Here is an 18,438-nt window from a genome sequence, read left to right on the forward strand (position 1 = left end):
CCCTCCTCCTAACCCCGGGCGGAGGCTTCGCCGCGCCTGTCTGTCTTGGCGTGACCTCACTCCATTTCAGAATGACTCGTTTCCCCCTGCCCCCACAGCAACGTTTCGCGGAGCTGAAGAAAGTTTGGCCCGTGGCGCGGACAGGGTGTCTGTGAGGCGGGCTGTGAGCTGGGCTGGGGCGGAGGGGCAGGCCACCGGGCCACAGGTACCTTGTCTCCCCCTGCAGACCGCGCCGGGACCCCGGATCCTGCCGTGTGTCGTTCACCCAGGATAGGTGCCATGTCAGGCTGCTCACCCTTCAAGATGCGGCTCGTTCATCTGGACCTCAAGGGAGCCCCGCCCAGGGTGTCCTACCTCTCCGAGGTGCGCCGCCGCAGTGCTCAGACCCACCACGGGACCCAGAGGGGAGCCTACAGCCCCCACCCATCACTCAAAGCAGAGCAGCCAGGAAAGCAAAAGGACCACTTTGACCTGAGATTGTCCCCGACACAGTGTCCTCCCCTGCTCACCTCCTGCCTGCAGGAGGCCTTTGGAAAAGGCTTCCTCTTACGGCTGGCTAAATACCGAGTGTCAGGCCCCGTGAGCACTCCTAAGGCAGAGATGAGGGTTCTGACACCGACAAGAGAACTGTAGGGACGGGATCAGGCACCCCAGCCCCGGACCCTGTTTTCTCAAGGGATGCTCTACCCCAGCCCCACACTCCAGAGGGACATTCTGTTCCACCCCCATACTCTGCAGGGACCCTAGCCCCATGCTGTGGAGGGACCCTTGGTCCAGCCCCATGCTCAGGAGGGACCCTCAACCCTAGCCCCACGCTCTAGAGGGACCCTTGGCCCTAGCCCAATGCTCTGCAGGAACTCTCTGTCCTGGTTCCTTCAGGTAAGGAGCTGCTCTCTGGCCAGGAGCCAGCTTCCGTCTCAGGCACTCTCCTGGCGGCTGTGTAGTGGTTCCATTTTGCTGCCCCACACTCTGTGCCAGGTGTTGGTGGCACCCCTGGTTCACAGTGTACGCACTCAGCTGTCCCCTCTCCCCCATACTTCGTCTGCACATCACTCCCTGATGCCCCCCCCCTCCCCAGGTCTTTCCGCTCTTCCAAGCTCTGGGCGCGAATGGGCTCCTCATCGAGTATGAGGACATGTTTCCCTACGACGGCCACCTGCAGCTGCTGAGGGCCAAGCATGCATACAGGTACCGCCATAGGGTGTCACCCCTTACATAGCTGTTTGGTTCTGAGGGCAGCATCCCAGCACAGGATCTTTGCATATAGGTGCCTCAATACAGACATCCACTAGTGCGAGTGACCCCAGTATACAGGCATCCTCAATATAGGTGTCTGCACAGGCATCCTCAGTATGAGTGTCTGACAGGTGACCCCAGTATGGGTGTTGCACAAGAGTCTCCCATATGGGTGTCTGCACAGGCATCCCCAGTATGAGTGTCTGCACAGGTGTCCCCCATATGGATGTCTGCACAGGTGTCCCCTGTACGGGAGTCTGCACAGGCGTCCCCCGTATGGGTGTCTGCACAGGTATCCCCCATATAGGTGTCTTCACAGGTGTCCCCAGAGTGGGTGTCTGTACCAGCATCCTCCAGCGCCTCTGTACAGGCATCCCCTAGTCTGGTGTCTGTCCCGGTGTCCCTGTGCATAGTAGATGTGGTAACCAAGCATGCCTGTCTGTGGGCTGTGTTTGGTGGTTGTTCACTGTCTTTTCCTTCTCTTTGGCCGTGTTCCCTACCTGCAGCAGATGGATTGTTTTTGAATGAGAAAATACAAGGGCTCCTGTGAAGCTTGACTAAGCATATTTGTCGAGTATGAGGACATGTAGTGACTGACTCGAGACATACAAGTGTCTTGAGACTTGGCCTTGCTCATAGCTGTCGTGGCTTTGATTCTCAGCACTGTATAACATCCCCCAAGTGCTTCCAGAGGCCACTCCCGAGCACAGAGCCAGGAAGCCCCTGAACACCATATGTGTGTGCCCCCCCCACCAGAAAACTAAAAAGGCAACTAAAAGTTGAGGATAGAGGCAGAGCTTCGTGTGACTGGTATCCTTCCAGAACCGACTACCTGGGCTGGAGCTGTAGTACCGAGTGCAAAGCCAGGAGTAACCCCTGGGCACTGCCAGTTATGGCCCCAAAAAGCAAAAAGAAAATAAAAAACCCAAACCGACTGACTACTGCAGGTATGATACAGGACTGGGAAAGGGCTTGAAGAGAGGTGTGCATGAGAGTTTGATCCCTGCCACACCGCCTGGGGCCAAGCCACACAGCCAGGCCAAGTGCCCTGGGAATGACCTCCAGGCTCCCGAGTGCCAGGGAGCCTGCTCCCCAGGACGTTCCAAAGGCAGGTGAAACATGGCCATGGCTCCTCTTTGATGCCTGGTCACCAGCGCACTGGGATGTGGGTGACCCAGGCATTCCGTGCACTTTCCACTCCTCTCTGCCCCCAGCCCACTCCCCACAGCTTCTGGGCCTAGAAGCTGCCAGGGGGGTGCTGTCAACCTTTTTCTTTCTTCTGGTAGTGATCACCAGGTAGTCCTCAGGGGTGGGCCCGGGGTGTCTGATGTCACATGTGCTAGACAGAGTGTGTGTGTTCCAGCCAAACCCCACTTGTAGGTGTGAGCCAGGACTCTCCATGTCACATCACAGCACCTTCCTCTGTTTTCTGGAACCTTCTGCACATTTCCAGTCGTGGGCTGAATGCCCAGCTTCTGGTGCCTGGACCCTCTGGGGGGCGCTGTTCCCTGCCAGCCCTGCGCTGTGCAGTTCAGTGAATGAAGGGACAACAGAGGGGACCGTCAAAAATGGGAAGATGCCTGTATGACTCTTTTTTGCTCATTTGTTACTGTTTTGAGGCCACACCTGGTAATGCCAATACTCAGGACTTACTCCTGGCTCTGTACTCAGGAATTACGCCTAGAGGTGTTCGGAGGACTGCATGAGTTGCCAGAGATCAAACCTGGGTGGGGATCGAACCTGGGTGGGCCATGTGCAAGGCAGATGTGCCTACTAGCTGTACTATCACTCAGCACTCCTGAGGCTCTTCATTGTTGGCGACAAGCAACAGGCCCAGGTTCCTGAGAAGGAGGGGGAGGAGCAGGCATGACCCTCTCAGGATGTCACTGTCCCCAGCCCTGCAGAAATCGGCGAGATTCTGCATCTGGCCACTCGGCATGGGCTGGAGGTCATACCCCTGGTGCAGACATTCGGCCACATGGAGGTGAGTGCGGGTTGCTGCCCTGTTGCCCCCTGTGGGCGGGGCCTAGGCAGTGGGAGCGGCGTGTGGGTGGCCTGTGGTCTGGAGCCCTGGACCTAGGGGCTTGGGGAGTGCTCAGTGGCCCTGGTTCCTTGTAGTGAACAGCTCAGAACAACCCTGTAGGATTGGAGGGAGAAGCCAGAGGGGATGGAGGGACCCGGCATCCATCAGTTTGTGGGAGGGAAATGCTTGGAGGAGGGACGGGGTGGGGAGGAGGGACGGGGTGGGGCGGTGGGGCGAGGTGTTCAGGTGTGATTCCTGCAGGGGTCGGGGTACTCTGTGTGGTGCCAGCGTTGGAGCCAGGGTCTGACAGTGCAAGCAGGCCCCTCTCCTGTCCTCTCTAGCACAAGCAGTCATCAAGGAAAGAAATGCTTCCTGCTTTCTCCCCCATCCTCCCTGAGATGCAGTTTCCCACATCACATCCGGTCACCAAACACCCTTCTTACATCTGTAGAGTACCATGAGCTACGCACTGCTCTCTGCCTCCCCGTGGGGCTGTCTCTCTCTGTCCCCTCTGTCTGCTCCTTCCCGCTGCTGCCCATGTCCCCTCCACCTAGGCCATCAGTCTCTGCTGGCCAGCTGCCCCTGTTTTGCCCAGAGGCCACGTCTCCCTGTCTTCTCCCTGCCCACTCAAGGCAGACCATCTCTGCTCCTGCTTTCAAGCTGCCTGGGATGACTCCCTGTGGGGGAGTTGCTGCTCCTCCCCACTCCAAGCAGCTTCTCTGACTCAGTTCTGGAAGGCAGCATCTGAGCCAGACGTCCTCAGACTTCCTTGGCTCACCTCTGGGAAACTCCCTTTTATTTGTTGGGGTTAGGTGTTGGGGTCACACCTGTAGTGCTCAGGGCTTGCTGCCAGCTCAGTGCTCAGGGGACGTCTTCCCTGCTGTCCTGTCCCTCTATGTGCAATCCACAGGTTCTGCGCCTTCTGCCACCTTTTTTTCTGTATTCAGGTTGAATACTGTTGTGGGACTGGAGTGACAATAGGTAGGGTGCTCACCTTGCATGCAGCCAGCCCAAGTTTGATCCCTGAAATCCCATATGGCTTCCCAAGCACGATCAGAAGTGATTTCCTGAGTCCAGAGCCAGGTGTGGCCCCAAAACAAAACGAGATCATTGTGGACCTATTTCCTCAGTTCAGACTTTTTTTTTTTCTTTTTGGGTCACACCCAGCGATGCACAGGGTCACACCTGGCTCATGCACTCAGGAATTACTCCTGGAGGTGCTCAGGGGACCGTATGGGATGCTAGGAATCGAACCCAGGTCAGCCGCGTGCAAGGCAAACACCCTACCCCTATGCTATTAGTCCCAGCTTCTTTTTTCTGACCTTTGAAAATCTCCCAACCCCACTGGATGGATTTTTATTTTTGTCTTACTGTACAGAGTTTCCCTTAATCCTTGGAACACACACACACACACACACGTGCGCATGCACATGCACACATGCATAAACCGAGGGAGCTGGAGCGATTGCACACATGGCAGACCCAGTTCAATCCCCAGCGTTCCATATGGTCCCTGGAGCTTACCAGGAGTGATCCCTGAGCTCAGAGTGAGGAGTGAGCTCTGATTGCAGCTGGTGTGACTCCAGAAGAGACAAGGAATCTGGATCATAGTCTTTTTTTTTTGCTTTTTGGGTCACACCCGGCTTTGCACAGGGGTTACTCCTGGCTCAAGCACTCAGGAATTACTCCTTGCAGTGCTCAGGGGACCATATGGGATGCTGTGAATCGAACCTGGGTCAGCTGCATACAAGGCCAATGCCCTACCCGCTGTGCTATCGCACCAGACCCCCATAGTCAGTCTTGATTATGATCAAGATTCCTTTGAAAAATTCCCAGAAAGTAAACAGCTGGTCCCGTAAGCATCTGTGTGCAGGGACACCCCTTCTCCCATGCTGGGCTTCACTCCAAGTCGCTGTGTGCCCCAACAGTCGGGCCCCTCGCAGCAGACCGGCCTCTCTGTGGGGGCAGTAGAGGCTGGATCTCTGCTGCCTTGGGTGCCCTTGGGTCTCCCACCTGCCCTTCAGGCCCCCGAGGGACCACTGAGGAGCTGACTGGGGGTTCAGCTGCTTCTGCCCGCATGTTGGGTGGTGCAGGGGCAGCCCAGTGAGGAACTGTAGGAAGCCTGTTGTTCCCATGGCTGCTTTCCTGAACTGTCCCAGCCAGTCCCCAGTGTCCCGAGGCAGCTGAGCCAGAAGTCCACCAGCCCAAGCGGTGGCGCCACAGAGCTCCGTTCTCTCCGCAGTTCGTGCTGAAGCACAAGGCTCTGGCGCATCTCCGGGAAGTGCCGCTGTTCCCCAACACCCTGAATCCCCACGAGGCTGAATCCCAGGCACTGGTGGCGGCCATGGTACAGCAGGTGCTGCAGCTGCACCCAGGCGCTCGCTGGCTCCACCTGGGCTGTGACGAGGTGGGTGCCTGGTGGGTTGTGCCCTTTGCCCTCTGCTCCCACTGCTTCTCTCCGCCCCACCGTGTGGACATGTGTCCTCTCATGTGTGACCGGCCTCCCACTGGTTGCAGCTGCCTGGCCCTGCTGGCCGAGGCCCCCACAGACTGGGGTTGGCGCTGGAGCAGGTGGGCCGTGGCAGAGCGCTTGCTGGGCTCTGGTGTGCAGTGCTAGCCCTGAAGGCACACAGCGTGCACACAGGTGGCAACCGTACAGACCCCGGAGTTTTTGCTCGGAAGGACCTTCTTGGTGCTTTCCAAGGGAGCAGGGGTGGGCTCCAGGGCCCCTGCCTGGCCTGTAGGCAGCCCCTCCCACTCTTCCCTGCAGCTTTGCTGTCCTGAGGTTTCTGCGGCAGGCTCTGGGGGGTGTCCACTCACCCGCACCCTGGGCCTCCGCAGGTCTACTACCTCGGGGAGGGCGAGGCCTCGAGGCGGTGGCTGCAGCAGGAACACAACAGCAAAACACAGCTGTGCTTGTCCCACGTGAAGGCGGTGGCCAGCCATGTGCTGGCCCAGCACCCCACCACGACGCCCCTCGTGTGGGACGACATGCTGCGGGACATCCCCGAGGGCCAGCTCTCAGGTGGGAAGGCGTGGCCGAGGGAGGGGGAGCCTGAGAGGCAGCAAGCCCGCTCCGGGCACGACAGCCGGACAGGGCTTCTGGGCAGAGTGGCTCGAGGCACACAGAAGCCGTGACTGCATCTCCAGGGCGGGGCAGGCAGGGAGCTCGGCCTTCCGGGCACAGGTGGGTGCAATTGTGTCTGCCCGGGGCCTGCCACTTGCCGCTCTCCTGCCCCCAGCCTCCGGATTGCCGCAGCTGGTGGAGCCAGTGCTCTGGGACTACGGGGCCGACCTCGACGTCCATGCCAAGGGTCAGTGTACCTTCAGGCTCTGCCCCATCCCAGGGCCTGGTCCTCAGGAAAGACTTGGCATCCCCTGGCCCCCACCCGGCAAGGCCCAGATGCAGCTGGGTCGCCCGTGTTGGGGTGACACATCCCGTTGCTCTCCCACAGCCCTTCTTGTGGAGAAGTACCGCAAATGCGGTTTTGCCCGCCTGTGGGCCGCCAGCGCCTTCAAGGGGGCCACCGGGGCCAGCCAGGCGCTGACCCCCATTGAGCATCACCTGAGGAACCACGTGCAGTGGCTGCAGGTGGCAGCTCACGCGCCTGCCCACGCACTGCAGGGCATCGTGCTGACAGGCTGGCAGAGGTAGGGCCCCAGCCTGGTCCACAGGGTGAGCGTAGCTGCCTTCCTGGGGACAGTGGGCTCCTGGAGGGCTCCTGGTGCAGGGAGCTGGTGCAGAAGGCCGCTCTGTGGAAGCTTCTAGAGAGTGGCCTTGTGCACTGGTGTGGGGCCGGAGCTGAGTCTCTCCCCCCATAGGTACGACCACTTCTCCGTGCTGTGCGAGCTCCTGCCTGTGGGCATCCCGTCTCTGGCCGTGTGTCTGCAGACACTCCTGCATGGTACGGGCTGCTAGGCATTCCGGCCGCTGCCCGCCCAGGTCGAGCAGTAGGACGTGCCCCCAACACAGTGGCCCTGAGTTCCTCACAGTGGCAAATGCTGTCAGCCCGGGGAGGCCTCCAGGCTGGCCCCTGGCAGGGCTCCTCCGTGCAGTGGGGCTGCGGGCACAGACCACACCTTGTGTGCTCAATTCTTGTCCTGCAGACCTGTGTCCACCTGACCCACATCCGGGGACAGCTGCAGTCCCAGGGGTCAGCTGTGTGCAGGCACTTCACCCCGTACTGTCTCTCTGGTGCTGTTCTCCACTGAGCACTGCTGCTGAGAAACAGGATATTCCAGGACTGGGTCTGGCCAGCGTAGTCAGCACAGAGTCCAGGCCCCCGACCACTGTCTGGTGGTTTTCAGGCGGCTTTGCTGAAGATGCCAGAGCAAGAGTGGAGACCTTCCTTGGGACCCCAAGCCTGGAACTCACGGGCCTCGCAGGGTAACCTCCTCCTCCCACCCCCACCCAGCCCTGCGCCAGGCCACCCTCTCATGGGCTGCCTCTCTGCAGGGAGGGGGCTGGCTCTTTCCCTGGCAGCGACATCTTGGCCCTCATCAGCCAAGTGAGCCTTCACCTGTGCAGTTCCGTGGACACCCTGCTGGAGAAGGACCGGTGAGCAGCGGGTATCCCCACGACATGAAGAGTTTCTGGGGGACGCATCATTGTTTTGGGGCCACACTCAGCTCTGCTCAGGGGTCACTCCTGGGAACTATCTGTGGAGCTGGGGATGGAGCCTTACTCCTGTATCTTCTCTGGCTCCAGCAACTTATGTTTACTGCTTCCCCTGGATCCAGCATGCATGGCTTTGGCTTCACTGCTGAGATACATCCCTGGCCCGAGCAGCTCTGAAGTGCTTAGCAGGACCAAGGCTGCAGAGGTGCCTCTTAAGCCACTCCCCGCTCTCACACACCCGTTGTTTGCCCCAGGTATGTGACAGGCTGGTTCAGCCCCTACCACCGCAGGCGGAAGCTCATCCACCCAGTCATGATCCGGCACATTCAGCCCCAGGCACTCAGGTAGGCAGCCTCCAACCATCCCTCTCTGCCAGCTGTGCCTGCTGACTGCAGCTTTCTATCCAGGTCACCCCCATGGTCCATTAGGGGCCCCTTGGCTGTCCTTGCAGAGAAACGAGGGTGTCGGAGTGGCTGGGTGGCTTAGGGTTCTCTGGCTGTGGCCATGCCCTGCCTGTCCAGGGGGCACTCCCACCAGCCTGCCCTCCCTGAGACTCTGGGTCTCACCCACAGCCTGCTGGCCAGGTGGGAGACCGTGGTGCAGGAACTGGAGGCCGCCCTGCAGCGTGTCTTCTACCCGGACGCCGTGGAGGAGTGGCTGGAGGAGAACGTGCGGCCCAGCCTGCAGCGTTTGCAGATGCTTCTTCAGGACCTGGGCGAGGCTGCAGCCCAGGGGGCGGATGCTGGGCCCTGAGGGAGAAGGCAGGACCCAGGGACTGGCGCCACCCATGTCCCCTCTCCCTCCTCTCAGCATCGCAGCCCAGAAGACAGCACTGCATTTTGTACTTTATTTTAGGGAAAAAGCATCGTACCTAGCCGTTCAAAACCTAATGTTGGAGTCATTTTTTATGTTTACATAGGGAAACTCATGTGTGTGGGGGGGCAGGGCCAGGGTTACTTTTGCAGTGCTGGACTTCTGGTTTGGTGCTGGATCCTGGACACCTGGGCAGTCTTGGGGGCCACATGGCAGCCGCTAGCTAGCTCTGCCACTCTGCCACTGGGGCTCTTGCAGCAGCCTGGGTGGCGTCAGAGTCCAGGCAGCCCCTGCTGCAGGGGGGGCGCTGCTCCTTCCAGATCTCCACAGCCCCTCACTAGGGCAGCTGTGATAGCACAGCTGGTGTCCCATGCCATGGCGGCCACCTGCTCCTGACACACCAGGGTGATTGGCTCAAATACCAGGTGTTCCATGGGCACATGATGAAGAAATGTGATGATAGATGAGGCTGGAGAGCCGCCCTACCCCAGCCCCGGTGGCCTGTTGGCAGAGACCTGGGGAGCAGGTGCAGTACACACAGCCGAAGGCAGTCATCTTTTCCTCCCCAGACGTCCAGGGCCTGTGGCCTTTGTCCATCAGAACAGATGCCACTAGGGGAGAGCTGGTTCTGTGTCCTTCCAGAGGTTCAGGCCCCTGCATCAGGACCCCGAGAGGGGCCTGTCCCCCTTGCTCCTCACACAGCCCGGAGGTGGCAGGTCAGTCCAGTCTGGGCTTTCTCGGGGCAGGTCCCCAAGAGGAGTCTCAGGTGACCCTCGGACAGCCGGGCCAGGGCTCGTGGTGTCAGCGCTGGTCTCCAGGACCTTCCGCCTCACTGTCGCTGCTCTGGGACAGCTCCATGGGGCTCTCCAGGCGGTGCAGCTCCAGGAAGCTGACGATGAGTCTGGCAATGGCTTCCACATCACTGGGCAACAGCACCGAAGTGGGGTGGAGGTTACTGCGGCAGCCAGACACTCTGCCCAGGCCCCACAGCCCACCCAGCCTCAACCCGTACCTGCGGTGGCCCATGACCGCGCTCTGCGTCAGAGGGTGGGAGAAGCCTGTTGCAAATCGCAGCACCACCACGTAGCCCTTCCCGAAGTAGCGCACCTTCTCCTCCTCCACGTTCACATCCCGGATGTCATGGAGCAGGACCACCACTGGGGGCAGGGCCGGGTCAGAGCCTGCTCCTGCCCCTGCCCCTGACTGGGTGCCAGGGACCCCGCCCAGAGCTCACCCACCACCCTCTCCAGGCTGGGCTCATCCCTGCATGTCCAGTGGGCAGAAAGGGACGGAATGTTGGCACAGGCCTGGCACGCTCACATGCATGGAACTGCCTGCCCAGTGCAGAAATGCTGAGCTGGGGGCGTCAGCCCCATGACCCTCTTGCTCCCAGGCCCTGCCACTCACACAACCCCATGCCTCCTTACCCTGGTCATGGCCCGCCCGGGAAAGGGTGAGCAGCTTCCTGTAGAGGCTGAACGTCTTCAGGACAACCTTCCCTGTGTTCTTGTTGAAGATGGCTTCCTGCAAAGCAGTCAGAAGGGGTCAGCTGGCCACAAGCAGAAGTCCATCCAGGGAGGAGGGTCATGCACAACATCAGCCAATGCTCGGGGCACCTCTGCCTTCCCGCCCATCTTGGGCAGAACCACAGGAATCCACGCATGCTACCTGCTACGCCAGCTCTGGGACATTGGGCTCTGCCCCCCGTCGCAAGCAAAGGGCAGCACAGCAGCGCAGGCTCCCGAAAGGCAATAGGGGAAGTGAAAGGGGATGACGGCAGCAGCCAGGACCCGAGGTGAACCTGGCAGGAGGCAGCCCTGGCCTGGGGAAACTACAGCAGTGATGCCCGGAGAATGAAGGGCACAGACAGAAGTGTGGAGCCTCTAATAGGGAGCGCAGAGCAGGAAGTCTCAGCTACAGGACCGTGTGTGTGTGTGTGTGGCGGGCACTGTCAGCTCACCTCCCAGTCCTCCAGGTTTTGCACCGCCACGAAAAGGCAGCCCATGACGTAGAAGAGCTTCCAGCCCAGACTGTCTGCAGAGAGCAAAGAACCAGTGAGTGGCAGTCCCTGCATCCCACCGGGCCTGCCCCCGGTGGAATCTGTGCCGGGCAGGCAGGATGACTGCTAGGAGGGGCAATCGCACTCCGGAGGGGGTTGATGGGGGTGGGGGTCCCGGGGGCTGGGGTCACATGCTCACCACCGCTGTAGTAGGCAGCCGCCAGCCCGATGGACAGGATTCCTGCAGAGATAAGAGTCAGCGGCGCCGTGAGCCCCGCGGGGGGCCCCCGCGCCCAGCCCCCTCCCCGGGGCGCGCCCCCCTCACTTACCGACTAGCAGGGACCAGGAGCGGGCGCCGGGCGCGCGCGTCAGGTGCAGGCAGGAGCCGGAGCGCGACTCCACCTGCATGTACATCCCGGAAACGGGCCGTAGCGCGCGGGGCTCACCGGCGCACCGATTCCGGGACGTGGCCAGCGCCGGCTTCCGGGTGGGCTGGCTTCCGGGCTCGCGGGACCACCGGCTTCCGGGTTGGGCGGTGAGAAGCTTCCGGGTGGGCCTGGCTTCCGGGATCGCGGGACCACCGGCTTCCGGGTTGGGCGGCGCGAGCTTCCGGGTGGGCTTGGTTTCTGGGTGGGCTTGGCTTCCGGGTAGGCGGGCTGGCGCACCTCTGCGGGCCCCTGGGTCGCCCCTGGCCGGCCCCGGCGTGCGGGGCTCCCACTGAGCTGGCAGTTCTGAGTACGAGCGCCCAGGGGCGCAGGCCCGGGACCCTCGGAGCCCGGCTCGGGGTGGGTTCTCCGGTCTCTGGGAGTCCTGCCGAGCCCGCTGGTGATCAGACCCCCACATTTGATGCGCGTGTGGCCCCCACATTTGGTGCGCGTGTCCCAGCCTGTGGAGTCATTTTTCTGCTCCCTCATTAATTTCATATTAGACGCACAAGCCGCCGAAAGAGCTGCATAGCCCACTTGGACATGGGCTCTGTTCTGTTCATTGTGGAGAAGCTAGTTTCTCTCCTGAGCAAGTATCTTGATCTTCCTCTCCCCTCCCTTCATTTCCCCAATCAGCTTGTTTTGCTTTCCAAAATTTGTTTTTCATATTAAAATGTGAAATTAATGAGTTGTCTCTATCCTGGTTAGACCTTGCCAAATACCTGCAGATTCTGTGCCGCTATAGAAGGGAGCGGGACTATCTCTAAGTGTGGAGCACTGTGTACAGGAGCTGCAAAGGCGGGGCTCCCTTCGTCCACCATTCCAGGTTCTTTAGTATTTTTAAGAATGAAAATGCTGAGTAATAAAGATGTTCAGACTCCAAATTGGGAAGTAGAAAAGTTCTTTAGAATGTGGAAGTGAAAGGAAAAGGGACTTCCCAAGTGGGGAGGGGCTTAATATGTGACTGAGTCAAAGGAAGTTTCGTGTAGGCCCTTTTAAAGGCTTCTGGCACTTCTTATCATTTGTCAAGTGTTTGCAAAAGATACAGGAAAATCCCGGGGTTGCTGCTGGTCTAATCGCCCCAGGCATTGCCCATTATTTCAGATTTCCTGTCAGTCTAGGCTGCAGGGCAATGTTATGTTCCTGGGAAATTCTGGGACGCTGAGAAAGGACCTTGGACATGAAATGTATGTCATTTCATGTTGATGGGGGAGAGATGGAGAGATGAAACATCTGGCAAGAGGAAATGGAGGCTTCCTCTCTCACTGGCAAGGTGAAACTGAGGCTTCCTCTTTCCACCTTGTGTACACTGCCTTAAAAACAAGCAGCGGGAAAGTGCATGTATTCATGGCTAGTAAACAAATGGAAAAATACTCTACATGGCTAATCATTAGGGAGACACAAATCAAAACAGTGAGATATCTCACACCACAGAGACAGGTACTCATCAACAAGAACTAGAACAACCAATGCTGGTGTGGATGCGGGCGAGAAGGGACTCTCACTGCTGGTGGAAATGCCAACTGGTCCAGCATCTCTGGAAGACAGTAGGGACATAAAACTCAAAATTGGGCTTCCATACAACCCAGCAATACCGCTCTTGGGAATATATCCTGGAGGCACAAAAACAATATGGGAAAGTCATCTGCATGCCTATGTTCATTGCAGCATTGTTCACAGCAGTCAGACTACAAACAATCGGAGTGCCCGAGAACAGAAACTATGGTACATTTGTCTACATAATGGAATACTGTACAGCCGTGAGGATGAAGGAAGTCCTGAAATTTGCTTATACATGGATGGACATGTAGAGTATTATGCTGAATGAAATGAGTCTGAGAGAGAGGAACAGTCATAGAATGATCTCACTCATTTGTGGAATATTAAAAAAAACAAACATCGGGGGCTGGAGAGATAGCACAGTGGGTAGGGAGTTTGCCTTGCACGCGGCCGACTCAGGTTCTATTCCCAGCATCCCATATGATCCCCTGAGCACCGCCAGGAGTAACTCCTGAGTGCAGAGCCAGGAGTAACCCCTGTGCATTGCCGGGTGTGACACAAAAAGCAAAAAAAAAAAAAAAAAAGAAAGAAAGAAAGAAAGACCATTGTATGAAACTAATACTCAAAAACAATAATAGAAATGAGGGCCAGGAGGATGAGTCTATGGTAAGAAGTTTTACAAAGAGGGGGAGTGCAGTTCTGACAGAAAAAGGATAGTTGGAAATGATCACTGTGTACAAGAACTGCGTGCTGAAAGGAGGTAAAGTGATATGCATGATACCCTTTCAGTAACAGTATAATAAATCACAAAGCCTAAAAGAAAAAAGAGAGGAGAAATTTGTATGCCATAGGTGTATGCTGGGGGTGGGAGTGGGGGTGTGAGGGAAACGGGGGATATTTGTAGCAGGAAATACACACTGGTGAGTGGGATGGGTATTGGAACATTGTGTGAATGAAAAATCACAATTTTGCAACTATCTCGGTGGTTCAATTAAAACAATTTTTTTTTGCTTTTTGGGTCACACCCAGCGATGCACAGGGGTTACCCCTGGCTCTTGCACTCAGGAATTGCTCCTGGCAGTGCTCAGGGGACCATATGGGATGCTGGGAATCGAACCCGGGTTGGCTGCATGCAAGGCAAACACCTGCTGTGCTATCGCTCCAGCCCCTAAAATAAAAATTTTAATTGAAAAAAGTATATAGATCCTGTAGTTGCTGCAGTGTGTAAAGAATGCAAAATTTAAGATAAGGTTGCTGAGGACAGAGATTGCACAGGGCACACGTGCACACACATACACACACACACATACACACATCTCCCCGTTGTTAATATTTGGAGCCTGGGACAAGGTTGAGTAGCAGGGGGCAGGGCACATCTGATTAGCATGTATGAGGATCTGGGTTCAAACCTGACACCATGAAAAAACACAAGATACTACAGAGGGTAAAGCCTCGCATGCAACTGGCCTGGGTTCCATACCCAGAATCCCATATGGTCCCCCGAGCCCTCCAGGAGTAACCTCTGAGCATCTTCAGAGGGGGTTGTGGGGTGGCCAAAACCTAGCCAAACACAAGTGTGGTGTTTTTATCATGGATGTTGGCTTGGCTAGCATTGTGAAGAGGTTGTCTGGAGGGGTCTTTTCATGGCGGGCACAGTAGATGTCGCTTACCGGATAGTTCCCTGTGTGGTGCTCAGGGATCCCAGAACCAAGCCACATTGGGAAAGGAACTAGGCCTCATGCCTGCAGCCTGTGCTCCAACCCTGTAAGCCTCTCTCTGCCCCCTGTGGTTTGGGGGCATAACCTGAAACAATCTAAATATTTGATATTGGTGCCACTGTGGCCCAGGAATTTCCCAGCTGTGGAAAGTGTCAAATGTGAGATCAATGATGCTTAACTGAAGCCAGTATTCCTGGCTTTGAATGAGAAGAACCAGTGTCAATTCACTAGGTGCTTGATTTTTGTCTCCACAAAGATGGACCCTAATGCTGACCACCAGCAGAGCGCTGCTAGCACTGACCCACACTCACAGTGTCCATTTTATTGGCTTTTTACTCATTATTCCCAACAAAATGGGAAAGACGAGTAAGGAGAGGCTGCTAAAATCTCAGGGACGAATGGAAACATTACTGATACCCGCTTGAGTAAATGGACGAACAGGTTGGCAGTGATACAGTGATACTCGTTATTGACATTTAAAAAATTCCTAGTGTCCCATTTGCCCCTTTTCTTATTTCTGTGATCATCAGGTCTATTTCATTGTGGAACCGTCCATCGGGAGACTCCCATGTCCAACGTTTAGATTCAGCCTTTTGGAATTGTGAGTTACCATGGAAGGTTTTGGTTGACATGATGAACTCAGACAGTCTGTCACCTTGTTCGTTCCATTCCAGGCCATGGGTTCCAATGTGGAGTTCATCGACTGATCTTCTTGGTCCTATCTTGGCATTAAAATCACCGACAATGATCTTGTAGAAGGTGTGATCTTCTTTATAGAATTTCTCCAGCTCCATGTAGAATTTCTCAGTTTCTTTTTCACCATAACTGGATGTTGGTGCGTAGACAACAAAGATAGAAACTGCCGGTAGTGAGCCACATTTATTCAAGTGTAATCGTCCGATTCGGGTTGTTAGGCATTCAAATGAATCAATGCTTGTGACTAAGTTTGTGTTGACAAGGATACCGACACCACCGACGCCTCTTTTATCACATGTTCCAAGGAACAGTTCTTCTCCAGTGTCGAAAACAGCATGATGGGGTTGATGTCTTCTCGTTTCGGTCAGACCAATGATGTCGTACTTGATCTTTCGTGCTTGTACCATAAGGTCTTCAATGGATGCAGCAGATGCCAGCGTACGAGCATTAAAAGTACAGACAATCATTTTTGTTTTTCTGAGTTTTGGCAGCCCATGTCTGCCTTGGTGTTTTAACAGCTTCTCCTTCCATATCCTTCTCGACTCTGCATAATCAGGGTTAGGGAAATGAGATCCATTTATTACTGGATTTGGCATATCAATTTGGTCTATTTGGCATAGATCACGGATAGCTTGCCAGGCTCTGCCGTGTAGGTTGGATATTTAAGGATATTTAAGGTATCCTGAAAATTATTAAATAAATAGTCGCGCGGCCGCAAATGCGGCCGCGCGCTCCCGGGAGCTTGTTGTGATAATCTTTGGATCCTGGCCTTTGTTGGGGTTACACGGCAGTTGGAGGGTGTAACTGTCTAGCTACTGACAGGTCCAGTCCCAAACCGTGCAGGCTTAGAGATCTCAGTCCCGGGTCCCACACACCTGGGTTCCTCTGCCAGTTCGGTTATGTCTGAGGCTTATCCAAGTGTGTGGAGAGTGGCTCCAGTAAGGCCTTGGTTGGGGCCTGGAAGTCTTCAGCTGTTGGGCCCTGGCGAGGATAGTCAGACACAGGGTAGGAGACTCTGCCTTGTGCTCTCCCGGGAGCTTGTTGTGATAATCTTTGGATCCTGGCCTTTGTTGGGGTTACACGGCAGTTGGAGGGTGTAACTGTCTAGCTACTGACAGGTCCAGTCCCAAACCGTGCAGGCTTAGAGATCTCAGTCCCGGGTCCCACACACCTGGGTTCCTCTGCCAGTTCGGTTATGTCTGAGGCTTATCCAAGTGTGTGGAGAGTGGCTCCAGTAAGGCCTTGGTTGGGGCCTGGAAGTCTTCAGCTGTTGGGCCCTGGCGAGGATAGTCAGACACAGGGTAGGAGACTCTGCCTTGTGCTCTCCCGGGAGCTTGTTGTGATAATCTTTGGATCCTGGCCTTTGTTGGGGTTACACGGCAGTTGGAGGGTGTAACTGTCTAGCTACTGACAGGTCCAGTCCCAAACCGTGCAGGCTTAGAGATCTCAGTCCCGGGTCCCACACACCTGGGTTCCTCTGCCAGTTCGGTTATGTCTGAGGCTTATCCAAGTGTGTGGAGAGTGGCTCCAGTAAGGCCTTGGTTGGGGCCTGGAAGTCTTCAGCTGTTGGGCCCTGGCGAGGATAGTCAGACACAGGGTAGGAGACTCTGCCTTGTGCTCTCCCGGGAGCTTGTTGTGATAATCTTTGGATCCTGGCCTTTGTTGGGGTTACACGGCAGTTGGAGGGTGTAACTGTCTAGCTACTGACAGGTCCAGTCCCAAACCGTGCAGGCTTAGAGATCTCAGTCCCGGGTCCCACACACCTGGGTTCCTCTGCCAGTTCGGTTATGTCTGAGGCTTATCCAAGTGTGTGGAGAGTGGCTCCAGTAAGGCCTTGGTTGGGGCCTGGAAGTCTTCAGCTGTTGGGCCCTGGCGAGGATAGTCAGACACAGGGTAGGAGACTCTGCCTTGTGCTCTCCCAGGAGCTTGTTGTGATAATCTTTGGATCCTGGCCTTTGTTTTGCCTAACCGATGTTGCTGTTGTCCCAAAATTCCAAACGGGATCAGACCACCGTCTTCTTCGTGCAAAATTCTACCTCACAGAACGAGGAGAAAAGAATGCAAGGTTTAAGAAGAAGACTCCCAGAACAACCACCAACTGGGAACTCTTTGGCTCTGTTGCAGCAACATGGGAAGATGCCGTTATTGACAACATTGATGAGGAATACCATCGAATGATTCAGCACCTCCATGATTGTGCAAGGAATGCCAAGAGAGAGATAACCACAAAAAACCGTCTTTCTTCGAACACTCTTGAACTTATTCGCCAACGTGGCATGGCACGTGCCTCAGGCAACCACAAGCAAACGTCCGAACTGGCAAAACAGTACAGAAAAGCCATCAAGGATGACCTCAAAAACAGGAGAGCAGCAGTACTGGTAGATGCAGCAGAAGCTGGGAAAAACATTCGTAATGCCCGCCTGTCCTTCACCAACTACAAAACCAAGATGACTGCCCTCCGACATCATGATGGATCTATCACATCTTCCAGAAGGGCAATGGAGAAGATTATTCATGACTTCTACTCTGATCTCTTTAATAGCCACATCCACTTGCCCACATACCACATACCACATGATGGATATGTCATTCCCAATGTTCTCCCTTCCGAAATCCAACATGCCATCTCGTCGGTAAAGAAACAAAAAGCACCTGGCCCAGACAAGATCAGACCTGAACACCTGAAGAACTTACCATCAGTACTCATCAATACATTAGCTCGACTCTTCACACGCTACCTGTCTGAATGCAAGGTTCCATCCCAATGGAAAACCAGCAAGACTGTACTACTATACAAGAAAGGAGACATCCACGACATTGGCAACTATCGCCCAATCTGCCTATTGTCTGTCATCTACAAACTATTCACTCGAGTCATCCTGAATAGGATTAGCAGAACACTAGATGAAGGACAACCATGTGAACAAGCTGGATTCCGAAAAGGATTCAGTACCATTGACCATATCCACACAATAACCAAGCTCATTGAGGTATCTCGGGAGTTCAAGATGCCGCTCTGTCTAACGTTCATTGATTTAAAGAAGGCCTTTGATTCTGTTGAGACGGAAGCGGTCATGGAAGCCCTAGCCAATCAGGGCGTACAAACTCAATACATCAGGATCCTTCGTGAGCTCTATTGCGGATTCACTACCAAGATCTCACCATTCTACAAAGAAGTAATCATCCATATCAAGAGAGGGGTTCGGCAGGGTGATACCATTTCACCAAAACTCTTCAGTGCCACCCTCGAGAACATCATGCGACGACTAGAATGGGAAAACATGGGAGTGAAGATAGATGGTCGGCAACTACACCACCTCCGCTTTGCTGATGACATCGTTCTAATAACACCAAACATCAGCCAAGCGGCACAAATGCTTGCGGACTTTGACCGTGAGTGTGGAAAGGTC

At 55.7% G+C, this 18,438-nt stretch overlaps 2 protein-coding genes across 3 annotated transcripts; one reads left to right on the forward strand and one right to left on the reverse strand.

The window, feature by feature from the left end:
- The first annotated feature begins 245 nt into the window (after positions 1 to 245).
- On the forward strand, positions 246 to 8,762 carry HEXD (hexosaminidase D). Of its 2 annotated transcripts, none has more exons than XM_056115404.1 (12): positions 246 to 363; positions 1,079 to 1,188; positions 3,133 to 3,220; positions 5,502 to 5,666; positions 6,101 to 6,284; positions 6,502 to 6,573; positions 6,715 to 6,910; positions 7,082 to 7,164; positions 7,568 to 7,646; positions 7,716 to 7,817; positions 8,132 to 8,221; positions 8,450 to 8,762. In XM_056115404.1, the coding sequence occupies exons 1-12, from the start codon at positions 280 to 282 to the stop codon at positions 8,628 to 8,630; spliced, it is 1,434 nt and encodes a 477-aa protein (XP_055971379.1). In that variant the 5' UTR covers positions 246 to 279; the 3' UTR covers positions 8,631 to 8,762. The 2 variants fall into 2 exon arrangements, with proteins under 2 accessions (XP_055971379.1, XP_055971380.1); XM_056115405.1 differs by lacking the exon at positions 246 to 363 and adding an exon at positions 856 to 978.
- A 575-nt stretch (positions 8,763 to 9,337) lies between these two features.
- On the reverse strand, positions 9,338 to 11,222 carry LOC130024709 (cytochrome b-245 chaperone 1). The gene is made up of 6 exons (XM_056115406.1): positions 11,019 to 11,222; positions 10,889 to 10,930; positions 10,651 to 10,724; positions 10,118 to 10,214; positions 9,703 to 9,847; positions 9,338 to 9,612 (listed from the first exon to the last, which is right to left on the reverse strand). Exons 1-6 carry the CDS (start codon positions 11,101 to 11,103, stop codon positions 9,492 to 9,494), a joined length of 564 nt encoding a protein of 187 aa, XP_055971381.1. The 5' UTR covers positions 11,104 to 11,222; the 3' UTR covers positions 9,338 to 9,491.
- Between the last annotated feature and the right edge of the window lie 7,216 nt (positions 11,223 to 18,438).

The sequence above is a fragment of the Sorex fumeus genome, unplaced genomic scaffold (genome assembly GCF_029834395.1).
Source record: "Sorex fumeus unplaced genomic scaffold, SorFum_2.1 ptg000029l, whole genome shotgun sequence".
Taxonomy (NCBI): domain Eukaryota; kingdom Metazoa; phylum Chordata; class Mammalia; order Eulipotyphla; family Soricidae; genus Sorex; species Sorex fumeus.